The sequence below is a fragment of the Macaca mulatta genome, chromosome 7 (assembly GCF_049350105.2).
Source record: "Macaca mulatta isolate MMU2019108-1 chromosome 7, T2T-MMU8v2.0, whole genome shotgun sequence".
Taxonomy (NCBI): domain Eukaryota; kingdom Metazoa; phylum Chordata; class Mammalia; order Primates; family Cercopithecidae; genus Macaca; species Macaca mulatta.
The window spans coordinates 134,546,617-134,560,972 of record NC_133412.1 but is presented as its reverse complement, the minus strand read 5'-3'; the positions used below and the strand labels follow the sequence as shown (position 1 = coordinate 134,560,972).

The 14,356-nt window shown below is 40.2% G+C and overlaps 1 protein-coding gene across 8 annotated transcripts in view; it reads right to left on the bottom strand.

The window, feature by feature from the left end:
• PRKCH (protein kinase C eta) overlaps nucleotides 1-14,356 on the bottom strand; it is a 233,293-nt gene that overhangs the window by 101,046 nt on the left and 117,891 nt on the right. For all 8 annotated transcript variants that reach the window (XR_013396298.1, XM_077941097.1, XM_077941098.1 and 5 more), the window contains exons 3-6: nucleotides 8,796-8,946; nucleotides 6,330-6,364; nucleotides 2,820-2,908; nucleotides 1,123-1,252 (exon numbers count right to left, since the gene is read on the bottom strand). Coding sequence is in view for 7 of the 8 variants with exons in the window: in XM_077941097.1 (XP_077797223.1) it covers nucleotides 1,123-1,252; nucleotides 2,820-2,908; nucleotides 6,330-6,364; nucleotides 8,796-8,946 (405 nt within the window). In the remaining variant the exon portion in view is untranslated. The remainder of the gene's footprint in view (nucleotides 1-1,122; nucleotides 1,253-2,819; nucleotides 2,909-6,329; nucleotides 6,365-8,795; nucleotides 8,947-14,356) is intronic.

Below are 14,356 nucleotides of genomic sequence, written 5' to 3'. Positions count from 1 at the left end.
TCTGCATATTAGCAACAACCACGCAAGGCAGAGGGACTTCCCACTGGGCATCTAGACCCAGGTGAGATCATCACGCTAAGATCAAGCTGCACCTGGACCAATGCCCTACAAGTTATCCACGAGCTGGCTACTGTTTGGTTTTATGAGAAAAAAATTATTAAATGGTGTTCTCCAGAGATAGAAGAATGTACCCTTCTTAAAGACAAGTGACTGGTCCCTTTTTGTTGACAGAAGCAGGCTGCATAAGTCCAAGCAGTCAATGGAAGTTGTCTGGCTATACTCAATGCCAGTTCTACCTCCCCATTGCTCTCCTCAACTGGCAACTTGGGGTGTGTCTGATAAGGAAGGCGTCAGGTGCACCCCACGGCAGACAGATCATTACATTTCCATGCGAGATGGCTCAAGGCCAACAGCTCCCTAACTCCTAGCAGGACAGGGATCAGCTCTCACCTGCTCAGAGCCTTTGCTAGGGCCAAAGCTCCGAACTCTCACTCCACTGGGCACAGCTGGTCAGATCCAAGCTCACAAGCAAGGCTTTATCTTCCTTCATTCTACCCCTGTCTCCAATCTCTATCAGAGTCCTCTTTCACAAGACCCAGGGCAGCTCTTCTTATGCTGTGACAACTCAATTCCTGCTGATTTCTGGTGAGATCATCAGATCCATTCTCCTGCCATTTCTTACTCTTAATCCAACCTTCTCATCTGGCCATCTTACCTCCTTACCTCCTCCTACCTTCCATTTCTTTGAAATTTTTATTTATTTATTTTCTTTTTAGTGTCTCACCTCACTCAATCATCTTCCATTTCTGACTAAGATCCCATCTTTTTCTCTTCCAGACACCTACTAAAATACAGTGTCTGGCCTGTATTTGTCAGCTAGCGAGCTAGATCATTGAATGTAACATTTGACTTCATGTCCTGTGGTTAGAAAATGTTGGCATCATATGAAGTTTTCTTTACATGCCTGACAAGAAACACGTAAGTTTAAAATGACTAAGATGTTAATTTACAACATATCTAAAATCATCGGTTCTAGGACACATTCTGAGCCCACAGAATTCTGAAAGCTTGGGGCATAGTGTTCCCATGAAGAGGTGGGTACCCAGCACCTCAGCATCTCACTTTTACACTGAAGTCCTTGTCGCATTATTCCCCAGAGCAGTGAGCCACAGTGATCGCAGAATGTTGGCACTTTGTAGTTGTGGATGCTGAACTTGTGTGGGATGTTGATCCCGAACCTCTGTTCTGCAATCTGTAAAAAAGGAAATAAAGGGACAAGTGCTAAAATGTCATACCAACATCTTTTGTAAAAACTGTAATAGGAGCCCATCAAATGCAAAGTGTTACTATGACACCTGAGCTAGGTATATTATTTTACTGTACTCGGCCCTGATTAATTACTCAGGTCTTACTAACCAGACTAAACACATTTTCTAATGAACAGGACAAGACAGAAATGTGGGAAACACATTTTAGATCATTCGCCATTTTGAGAAATAGAAATTAATATTTTCACTTCATCTTTCATATTCAGGCCATATTTCTCTCCTTGCCAATTCCCTAACACCCCCATCTATTTTCCAGAACCCTTTAACTTCAGGATTAAATGGGTCTTTTACACACTATATATACTTGCTATCACTATAAGTTCTTCCAGACATTGTGTCATGGGGGGAAAAATAAAGAGACTCAGAAGCCATGGAACCACAGAAGGAATTTATTCCAAAGTGACATTAAAGTAACTACTTATTCAGTCCTTCCAGCCTTTCTTTGCCTGGCATTTGCAATCTGACAATCTGAGTTAAATCTCAGTTTCCAGCAAATAATTCCACTAGGCATGTACTCTGCAGTTCATACCACAATTTGATGCTATAACAACAGATCCATGCATGACAAGGAGTAGGGTAATCATTACTCCTCTTGAAACTTCTCTGGCCTCTTTCTTGGAAAAGCTGTGGTTTATACCTCTAGGTATACTCTTTAGCAATCCTATATGTGTACTGTAAAGAACCATTGTGTTCCAGAGTCATTCTTCCAATGCGTCTGCAGACCTACTGCTAAGTGTCAGCAACACTCCATTTGCTTTTACCTCCAGAATTTAAAATGTATGCCTGTTGCAGATGAATGCAATATGAGTGGCAAGAATGATGCTGAAGCTTACACACACACACACACACACACACACACACACACAGAGAGAGAGAGAGAGACAGACATCTTCCCTGAAATTTCTTAAGAGGCTGGAGAAAGCCAGCAATCTTTTTACTTAAGAAGTGTAATTTACAGTTATTAACATATGTGTCACATCAATTTTATGTTGTTTAACTTACAAAAACTGTGTGAGGGTAACACTGATCCTGTTTTAAGACTGAGGCAAAGAGAGATTGTAGGCCTTGCCTCAGCTCATAGAGAAGATGGCTAACAGAGGCTGGATTCAGCATTCAAATCCAGGCTGTCAGATGCCAAGTTCAGGGCTCCTTTCACTCTGCCAAAAGTCTCTCTAAATGAGTAGAATCAATCCATATAGCTTATACTCAGCCAACCACTAATGGGGTCCTCGCAAAGGAGGGATGATGCCACATAAGTACAGAAATACAAATGCCATAATTAAAAAAAAGAGAGAGAGAGAAATTTCTATTCTAATACCACCCTTGGCTTCAAAGAATGTGGAAGGGAAATGGCAGGGGGAGGAAAGCAGAGGCTGGGGGACGGGGAGAAGGAAAGAGGGGGAGGAAAGGAGGGAGGGAGGGAAGGAGATGGCGGCACACAGCACACACAATATACATACACACTTAATCAGCAAACTGCTATCCTCTTACCTTTGAATCCACTTTGTTAATATTGTTTTGGCAAGTACAGGCTGTAACAATTAGATGATGGCAGCGTTTATGGACGACACAGGTGCACACTAGGAAATTAAATCCAGCAATTATACATTGATCAGAAGCTCACAGTCCAGCCAGTTACAGCAGAGTCAACCAGGGTTGCACCGTGCCAACAAGACTAGACTCGTCTGGCCCACATGACAGCAGCTGGTACGCCCATCCTTCCTATCGCCTTTGCCACCATCCTAACACAGACCTTTGCTCAGGCTCAAACTATCCATTATCAAGTCCTGGACTTATTTCTTCCTTCCTGACTTTATTCCATCCTGCACCCACCACCAGAGGACTCTTCTAACACTCTAGTCCTGTCCCCATAATCAAAAACCTTCCATGGTAATTCACTGCTGATCAGCAAAGTTCAAATATCCCACCCAGGTTCCAGGCCCTCCAGAGGCTGCCCCAAGCTGCCTGTCACCTTTCTTCTATGGGATCTACTTGTTCCAGTAAAAACGACATGGGTTGCTCTTCCTGGAGCACATCTGCACCCTTCCAACAAACTATCAATGCCCTTTCCTCTCCCTGGGATATCTTTTTTGCCTATCAACTAACTAAATCTTAAGTTTAGGACAAGATGTAACTCAAAAAATGTCTCTTCCATGAAAATACTCTACCCCTACCCGCACTTCTAGACTGAAACCACCTGCCCTCCTCTGATCTCCCACAACCCTTAGCCTGCCCCCTCATTTCAAACCTTCCACCCAGCCTTGTAATGCCCTCCGAATTCCCTGCATGACGCCTTGAACAGAGGAGGCATTCAGTAAATGTTTGCTGAATGGCTTAATCAACTGTTGAAATATTTAGAACTTTCTGAATAACGTTTTTTTCATTCTCATCTAGGTAAGTGATACAGCACAGATAGTCGAGCTTGTCATCAAAGGATAAACACACGCAATGAAGCAGTATAAAAATATACATCATCTTAAGATCTTTCAAGACATGTGGAAGGTTTTAGGATTAACTACATAAGGAGAGGTGACATGTCAGCAAATAGCATTATACCTTAAAACAAATTTAGCTTTCATCAGATTCAGTTCTCAGGAGAACCAAATTGAAAGTGCCCAGAGAACTGGTTTTTTTATATGAGGGGATCTCAAAACCATCCTTTACACAGAAAGACTTTATTTTTTGAGGTATTTGGTTTTTTCCTGGTTAGCTTGGTAAAGGCTTACCAATTAATCTTTTCAAAGAATCAGCACTTGATTTCATGGATTTTTTTCTGTTGTTTTCCTATTTTCAACTTCACTGATGTCTGTTCTAATTGTATTATTTCTTTTCTTATGCTCACTTGAGGCTTAAATTTATCTTCCTTCTTTAGTTTCCTAAGTGGAAATTTCAAATCTTGGTTTTAGATCTTTCTTCTTTCCTACTTTATGCATTTAATGATATACATTCCCATCTGAGCACTGCTTTTGCTGTATCACACATATTTTTATAAGTTATATTTTCATTTTCACTTGACTCAAAATATTTTTTATGTTCTCTTGAGTCTTCTTCTTTGACCCATGTGTTACTTAGAATGTAACGTTTAACCTTCAAATATTTGGGGGTTTTCCAGCTATCTTACAGTTATTGATTTCTAGTTTAATTCCATTGTGGTCTAAGAAGATACTGTTTATGGTTTCTCTTGTTTTAAATTTGGTAAGGTATGTTTTATGGCCCAGAATGTGGTCTATGTTGGTAAATGTTCCTTGTGAGCCCGAGAAGAATGTGAAAACTGCTGTTTTTGGACGAAGTATTCTATAAATGTCAATTTCACCTAGTTGTGATAATGCTGTTTAGATCACCTATATCCCTATTGATTTTCTGCCTGCTGGATCTATCAGTTACTGAGATATCGAAGTCTCCAACTATAGAAGTGGATTTGTTCATGTCTCCTTGTGATTCTATCAGTTTGTCTCATGTATTTTGATGCCTGTTGTTAGGTACATACATACATGTTAAAAATTGTTATGTACTACTACACTGGTCTTTAAATAAAACAAAACTTAAATAAAAACATTAAGTTTTCTTGGAAAACTGACCCTTTTGTTGCTGCCCCCTCTTTATTCCTGATAATTTTCCTTGTTCTGAAGTCTGCTCTGTCTGAAATACCTATGCCAGTTTGCTTTTGATCAGCGTTAGAATGGCATACCTCTCTCCAACCAGGCATTTGGTTTTATACGCCTTAGGGAGATATCACCAAAGTAGTGTCTGCATGTCTCCTAACTAATAGTCTTTACTGCTCTTTACATAGCAGGTGACCCACTGAAAATCAGGCCATCAAATATCCAGGCACTATACGCCAAAGTGAAAAAGAAAATAACAATAGAGATGTATCATACATCCCATGTTTTAAACTCAAAACCATAATCTTGTTTATTCAGAGCTTCTCAACTTATCTTGGTGTGCATAAGATGGGCTACCACGCACTGCAGGGCATATTCCTGTGCTCACAGGCCCACGCCACAAAGGGATAGTGATTCCGGCTTGTGAACTGTCTTTTCACTTGGGACTGAGATTAACAGCATACAGGTCAATTACTGCTGTCATATTGATTATACATTTGTTTTTTTCCGAACTTTGAAAGTTCAGTGGAATTGTTCATACATAGTAAAGTCAAAATCAGATCCAACAGCATGTCTTATTCAGTTCATCCAAGGGAAGTAATGTTTTACCTCACCTCTTCCAGAAGAGAAGGTGAGATTTTCTTATCCACATGTAGGCTACTGCTCTAGGATATGTGGTGCCATTCTATCAATCATCCACATAGTGAAACGGGTCCCATGTGTATAAGCTATGTGATGATACTCATGCCAAAGGTTAAGGGGGACCCAAATGACAGGTAAGCCTGATTGGTCCAGCCACATCACCGGACTGAGGGCTCTTCATCCATTCCTGCTATTGTATTTCATTCCAATTATGCTAGAAACAGTAGTACATTGGTTTCGTCTTAGATTGTGAAAAATAAATGTAACATGTAGTAACTTACAAGATCACTGACAGCTTAACTTTGAACATTTCTTACTTTTTTTTTGAAATCATAAAATTTCAAAAAACAACTTGGAAAATAGCTTATGTTCCCGGAAAAAGAGAAAACAACCGTGTGCTACTTTTCACCCCTAACAATTATCAATAGGATTGTAAAAAACAAAAGTGTATCTTCAAAATTTAAGAGTATGCTCACAAAATCACATTACCGTGTAGTACTCTCATGTTATTGCAGAGACAAAACTTTAAACAATGAAACTTTATTAGGTAGCCTGGCTTTAGAAATAAAAACATCCTCTCTACATTGTATAAAATATGGCCAAGATCTAACCAAACTGTATCTACTAGGGGGCTTCCTTTGACCTACAGAGAGTTATTTATCACAAAACTAAGGGAAGAGACTCTGTTTTCTCTTGGTGTAATCATTTTTTAAACATAGGAACAAAATGAAACATGGTTTTAAAAACGTTTCCTTACCTTGGCACTGATAACCCTGTTTCCCAAACACTCCCCTGTTGAAGAGAAGAAAACTACCATCAGTCAAATATTTCAGCAATAAGCCTCTTATAGTCCTTAAGGAAAACAAATTTCATCCTCTCCTCCTTTATGAAAACTACAATTTCAGGGAAGAAGCAAAGACGACGTGCTTTCTGAGCCATTGTTTGTTACTATGAGACACAAAGAAAAAATCATGTGATGGATTAGAATGTGCTGTATGATACAAATGGGTGGATCACAACCATTCCCATTCCATCTGCCTCCACGGCAATTTCCTAAGTCCTCAGTGGCAATAAATCCTCATCTGTACGTGTGATTAAGCCTTGGCCTGAGGAGTTCCCACCTTATTCTCTCTCACATAAAGATGTACAGATGCTGAAGTAAACAGACACAGATACACTGTGGAAATGCACAGATGAGTCTACTGCAGCTGCCTGTCCCAGGGGACCTGCCCTTGTCCCTGTGTCCATATCACCCCTGGAGTCCACAGGTGGGCAGAGGTGCCGCCACAATATACCCTTCAGGCTCACCACTTCCATCTTTGTCTCTCCTGAATATATTCTACGGGTGATGGTGATGGTAATATTGGGAGTATTATCACTCTCATGAACAAAGACCACAGTAACTAAGCCCATAGGATGTGCCAGGCACTGAGCCAAGCGGCTGATATATACTGTTTCATTTAATCCTCACAAAAAGCCATGGGAGGCAGCACACAAAATAACATGGTTAAGAGCACAGACTCTGAAGCCAGAAGGCCTGATCCTTTGAGCCACAGTTTCCTCATCCATAAAAGGGACTAATGATAACAGTTCCTACTGCACAGGGCTCTAATGAAGATTAAAAGTTGTAATATAAAATGCTCAGAATAGTGCCTGGCCCTTTAAGTACTATATGAAAGTTTATTATACAAGTAAAATAAGATTGTTGTCTCTATTTTGCAAATGAAGAGACATTGACAGGCTACATAACTTGCCTAAGTCACACACCCAGTTGGTGATGAGACTGGATGTCAGAGTCCATACTCTTAACCATATATATTAATATATACACCAATATTTTAAGTGTATGTGAGAGAGAGAGTATGAGTGTGAGGGTGTGTGGGTGTGGGGGAGGGAGGCGTTAAAGGTTAGTTGGGTGCAGTTAATGTTTCTTTGGTGGAAAAAAGTCAGTGAAATGATCAAATAAGTTTCCATTACAAATGTCAGTTCAGGTCAGGGGCCATCACCACTAATGCCTACATGGGCCTAGCAGGTCATGTAAAAGAAACAGAAAGGTGTGACATGAAATACACTGCAACACGCAAGCACCCTTAGGTCACAAGTGAGAGAACCATGGAGAGGTGGGGCTGCGGCTAAGTCAAGCGCAGCCTGATGCAAAGAGGAAACATGAGCTCAAAAACACCAGGGCTGCTAATTCCCCCCTCCCCCCCAAAAAAAGTAATAGAATTTTTTTCCTAAATACAATAAATGTTATGACACATTTGTTGGCTTCATATCTATAGCCAGTTTAGGGTCTCAAAACTTGTTTCTTGATTAAAAATGTCAGAAGTATTAACTAGCCCTAGGTTCTGACTGTTGAAGATACAAAATCCAAAGTAATCACAGAAACCAAAATACAAAGTAATTGATCAACATTCAGAAACTGCTCTGACCCAAGGGCTTCTGCCTTCATTAAACAAAATAATTAAAGCTGACAACAAAAACATACTTCTCCTTTCATGCTACCAAACTGTTTTCTCCTTCTGAGATGGGTGTCTGAGGGCATCTTGCTTTCTTCCCTTTCCAAATAAATATGCTTAATTTATCATTAAAGATAACTACTGCTTAAATTTATTTTACATTTGCCACTGCGACTGAGACTTAAGCTTCAGTTGCATATCTAGTAAGATATTGCCCCAAATCTCTAGAATTTCTTAATGTTGAATCATCTTAGTTACTAATTGCCAGGGATTAGATTATAGTATATGATCACTGAAGGCTATTATCTTCTGCTACATACCAAGAAGCTGAAGACTACTTTGTGTTTAGTTTTCTTGCAACCATGAATTTCCATAAGTCATTATGTGACTCATGCCTTCTTAAAGCAATACTGTTGATTATTCTTTGGTCCTTAGGGGCTGATTATCCAATTTACTGATTGTCTATTTATTGACTTATTAGCTTTTTTCTCTGATTTATGCTTTTTGACCAGTTTAGGATTCATTAGCATCTTTACCAAGATGATTTTAAAAAGAAATAATATCTAAAACTTGGATCTGTAAATTATTTAGATGTTTTTGCAATGGAGATTTAAATTACTGGATCAACATATTAGAGTAAGAGGCAAAAATCAGATCCCAAAAGAACTCTTAAATAATCATGCATTCTGCTGAAGTCATACATCATCAGAGGAAGCCTATTAGAGAGAAGCTCTGAGGAGGACGGAAGTCAGGGAACTCCTTACCAGATAAACTCCCTGCAGTGAGAGCAGTAGGTGGGCTGCCTCAGATAGGTGGCCATGAACTTGTGTCCATTGATCTGGTGGACTCGCCTTCGCATAGCCCTTTGGCGCTTCCTGGTAAAATGTTTGAAGATCCGGTCTCTCTGGAGAGTAGCTATATATTAAAAGGAAGGAAAAAAAGAATAAGATGTAAGGAACCTAACGCACCTAATAGATGAGAAAGTTTGATAGTTCAAGTACTCCCCAAATTATTTTTTCTTTCTTCAAGATCTAAAACATACCCCCCAAAATCATTATGGTTTCCTAATAGGACTCTTGTTTTTTTTTTTTTTTTAAGACAGGATCTCATATTGTCACCCAAGTTGGAGTGCAGTGGCTCAATCACGGCTTACTGCAGCCTCGAACTCTCAGGCCCAAGTGATGCTCCTACCTCAGCATCTCAAGGTGCTGGGACTTCAGGCATGCACCACCATACCCAGCTAATTAAAAAAAATCTTTTTTTATAGAGATGGAGGTCTCACTATGATGCCACAGCTGATCTACAACTCCCAGGTTCAGGTGATCCTTCTGTCTTGGCCTCCCAAAGTTCTGGGATTACAAGTCTGTGTCACCACACCCAGTCATGTGGCTTTTTAAGGTTAGAGCTATGCAAACCCCTGAGATGCCCACTGCCGGGTTATAACTGGCTATCATGGGCCAATCTCCTGCAGCACAGACCAAGGGTTTCCCAGGGTTCTGACAGGGCAGTATGTGACATCAACATGGTCTCCTAGCTCCAGTCTGGCTGTCTGTGACCTCACGTCTATCTATGGGTTGTAAGCATTTCTCATTATTCTTCTTTAATTCTGGTATCCTCGCACACTGAATGGGGGAATCGCCCACAGCACAGACTATGAGAGCTCTGTCCAAAAGCCATTGGTACAGGACCACCTCTGCTAACCTGGAATAGGTAGCAATTAGCCTGGAATAGGTGCAAAATTCTTTTTCTAACCTCATGCCTTTAAAACAGTGGTTTCTAATCTGAGGACTCTGAAACTGCATCATTATGTCTTCCAAATAATTATACTAGAAGTTTTATAGTGTATGCAGAGACTTGTGATTAATAAAATATAGCTTATTTCCTCAATAATGCTTTAATCATTGAAACAAAGGAAATTTAAGAAATCATGAAAGAATAATTTGCTAAAAAAATTTTAAACCCTGGAAGAGACAGAAGATTTCAAAGATAATCTCAGATACCTGTTAAAAAGGAAATTATAGAACAATAAGAAAACACAGAAAAATATTATACTCCTAGGATAAGATAAGGATAATAAAATTTGGCCGGGTACAGTGGCTCATGTCTATAATACCAACACCTTGGGAGGCTGAGGCAGGAGGACTGCTTCAGTCCAGGAGTTCAAGGCCACCCTGGACAATATAGTGGCCTGTCTCTTAAAAAAAATTTAAAAAGGGATAATAAACTCTAAAGCCATCAAAAGTTCACAGATTTGCAATTTAAGAAATTTAAACTTCTATCTGGCAAAAAAATACAAAGCAGAAAGTTGAAAGAAATAAACTGAGGAGAGGACTTATAACACATGACAAAGGGTTACTATTTATAATACACAGACATCAATTAAAAAAAAGATGAACAATCCAGTAAAAATGGGGCAGAGGATGTGAAGCGGCAATTCCTAAAACTGTAAGTGCAAACAGCCAATAACCATGCCAAGATGTCCAATCCTACCCAAGACGGACACATAAGAACCAGAAACTAAATCACATTTTTACGTCTTAGGTTGGCAAATACTTAAAAGGATTGCTAAAATGTCCTTTTTCACAAGGATGAAGTGAAACAGGCACCCCCATCCTGTTGGTAGGAGTATAAACCGGGCTCCAGTCCTGGCCCTACCACACCGGCTCTCTTTTTCTTGCTAAGCCTCAGGGTTCCCATCTAGAAACCAGGTGGCCCCTTCCTCCTAGGGTTTTCCCAAGGACTGAATCAGGTAACACATTCAAAGAGCTTAGCACAAAGCTAGGCACATCGCAGCATTCAAAAAAAAAAAAAAATGCAGTTATTTAGGGCAAGCGCAGTGGCTTACATCTTTAATTCCAGAAATTTGGGAGGCTGAGGTGGGAGATCACTTGAGCCTAGGAGCTGGAGACCAGTCTGGGCAACATAGTGAAACTCTTTTTCTACCAAAAAAAAAAAAAAAAAAAAAAGCCAGGTGTGCGCCTGTGGTCTCAGCTACTAGGGAGAAGCACTTGAGCCCAGGAGGTTGAGGCTACAGTGAGCCATGATTGCACCTCTGCACTTCAGCTGGGCAACAGAGCAAGACCTTCTCTCAAAAAAAAAAAAAAAAAAAAAGAAAAAAAGAAAAGAAAAGCAAGAAAAAAAGTAATTATTTCAATAATAATTTTTGTGGAGACCAATGTGACAACACCTGTCAAAGAAATTGGAGTCTACTCAATAGATCTCAAAGAGTGAAATGCAGAAAGAGTCAAAATGAATTTGGCTAAGACACCAACATCTTCAGAGATTTCAGCACAGTTAAAATCATACCTGCCTCACTTTTTGTTTGGAGGTAGGTGTAATCTTTGGCAAACGGCCTAGTTACTTTCCTTCTTAAGTTTCCCGTATGTCTCAAGAAGATAAAGATACCCCTGTCATCCACCCCGTGGGAACAGTGTCATAACCAATACCCTGACAGGTTCTAAGGACTGCATAAGAACAGAAGTTACTACACTACACTGCCTTCTTCCATGCACGATACTTCTAGACGTCATTTAGAAACCACGAAGTGAACAGATTTTAACATTCCTTTGCTTGCAGATGACGAAATTAGGCTAATGGTATCACTCTCTATCTAGCCTCTGTTTTCACCAGCCTGAGACCCAGCTCAATACTGGCCAAAGCAAAACTTGTATTGAATTATTAATAGTAAACACTTATCATACATAGATGCAAATTAAGTTCTCCCTGAGGATCTAATTACCAAGAATTAACTTTTTTAATCCCTTAATACTACAAAGATTCGTTAAAATGCCAGTTCACTTACATGTTTAATATTTCATGAATTGAATCCTATTTTTTTTCTTAACAGCTATTGCCACTGCAATTTTCCAGTTGATTCCTTATAACCAGAGGAGGATTCAGGAAAAAACTGCATGCCAATCATTTCTTGCTGCCTTCACTCCTGACTTTTCACCTTCTTAAACTGTCCTTCCCTCTTTTCTTCCAACCATTAAGAGTTAAATTAGACTTAACCTATCTGCCTCGGAGCTTGAGCAACCTCCCCCAAATCCTAAAGCTGGGTGACATGCTAACCCACTGTTCCCACAGCAGCCTGGGAGCGCACCTCAATCTGTTCTCTCACAACCTGGGGCCGTGTCTCTTTCACTCCTGCCCCAGGCACGTCCCATGCACTTTTATACAGCGACATGGACAAACTTCACTCTGCCCTTTTACATTATTTTGCACGTGTGCCTCTTTGTTTAGAAAACAAGCATACACACTCACGCACCTACACACACACCTGGGAGTTTGCAAGACATTTAGTCACATAAAGAAATCTGGGGCCCCCATGGCTTCCAATGACTTTCAGTCACCATGTTCTAGACTGCTGCCATGAACAAAAGGAAACAGCTCTCCTCTTGCACTCTTTTTGCCTACAGACTCCAACCCCACTTCACCATCGGAATGCAGAGGGAACTTCCTCATTGTTTGCACTGCCTCCTGTTTATTTAGGACTGAGTTAAAAGGACTCAAAACACGCTACTGAATACTATGGTGCTTAAATCAACCAGGGCTTTGAGAAATCTCTCAGATCATATTTTAGTTAGACACGTCAGGCAACCCTAACATGCTCTGCAGCAAAAACTTGCATCACAACTTCTGTTCGGCTCCTTAGGTGCTCAATGGCTCTAAATAAATAGGAAGCTGGCTCTGTGCCCCGGCACAAAAATTCACATTCCAGTCTCCAGAGGGGTGCTGGCCTGGAGCCCTGATCTGCCTCACCAGGAGTGGGTTTTGAAAAGCCACCCATCCACAGGGTACAGAGTAATTATGTCAAATATAATGAAGATTAACTATTCTAAACTGAAACTCCATCTCTTCTGAACTAAAATTATATTTCCTAAAACTGGACTGTCATCCCATGCTCGTTTTGAGAACTTTAGAAAGCGCAAGTGACTAGGAGTCTCCAAACAACCCCAGGGTAAGTTTTCATTTGCAAAAAGTTGCACTGGACTGCAACTTGTGTTGGTCATGTGAGGCCTCTGTGGAGGAGGAGTTTGTCTCTGAGAATTCCTATTCTCTTGCTGGGATTCTGTAAACTGTTTCAACTTTATCTCAAAAACAGTAAATACATCACACTCTTTGGCCTTTTGTTCTATCTGCCTGAATTTATGGTTTTATATTCCAGCAGCAGAAATATATATTTGAAAGTACTTCTAAAACATGCCAACATGGGGCAAACGCGTGGATCACAGCTCCTCATTTTTAAAATGATTGTAAGCAAATTAAATCAGAGAAAATTTCTGGCATGGCACTTTTCAGTTTCCAGAATTACTGGCATAAAATGCACAGAGAATATAACTTCAATTCAGTGTAAAATACGATTTAACTCAAGTTTAGTTTGCCTAATAGCAAAAGCGCTGTGGTTTACTAAGACCTGCGGCTTATCTTTAAGGGGGCTACACTGAGAAGACAGAACAGCCTTCTATATGACGACAGACAAGAGAGTTTGGTGGTTGAGTCTGTGGAATCTGGAGCCTGGGGTGTAAAAACTGCTTCTCCTCTTATAAGCTCGGTGGCCCTGGGCAAGTTGTTTAACGTCCTATGCTTCAGTTTCCTCATCTTTAGAACATAAACAGTGTGTTCCTCATAGGGCCATTGGAGGACTCGATAAGTTAATAAGTACAGCATAATTAGAGAAGTACCCGACAGGTAGTAACTTACCCAGTATAACTGTGAAAACCCTTACTTCACACTACCCTAGAGTTCTAGGAATAGAAAGGATTTTTTTTTTTTTTTTAAGAGACAGGGTCCTGCTATGTTGTTCAGGCTGGTGTCGAACTCCTGGGCTCAAGTGATCCTCCTGCTTTGGCCTCCCAAACTGCTGGGATTATAGGTGTGAGCCACTGCACCTGGCCGATAGAAAGGATTTTTAATTCAAGTGTCTATTGTCTAGAAGAAGAATGAATACTAGGATTGAGGCCTAGAGAAGTTAATGTACTCGAGATACATTTAGCTAGCTTGTGCTAGAACTGAAATTAAAATCTTCCACACACCCTGCACTGTGCCCTTTATTAACACCAGGTCTCCTGGTATCCCTGGAAAGTAATAAATTTTCTAGTGAGGAAACTGAAACTAACAGGAAGGTTAAGTGAGGTCAAGCAGTCAATGACAGAAGTGAGGATGCCAGACTCTGTTGACTATTGTTGAACTACTGGATATACTACCAAATGTCTTTTTTCTTCTTCCTGAGATATTTGTTTTATCATTTGTACACATGGGAGAAAACAACTGTGAGAAAAACAAACAGAAAAATCTTAGAGTTAACCAAAAGCTACTAATCAAG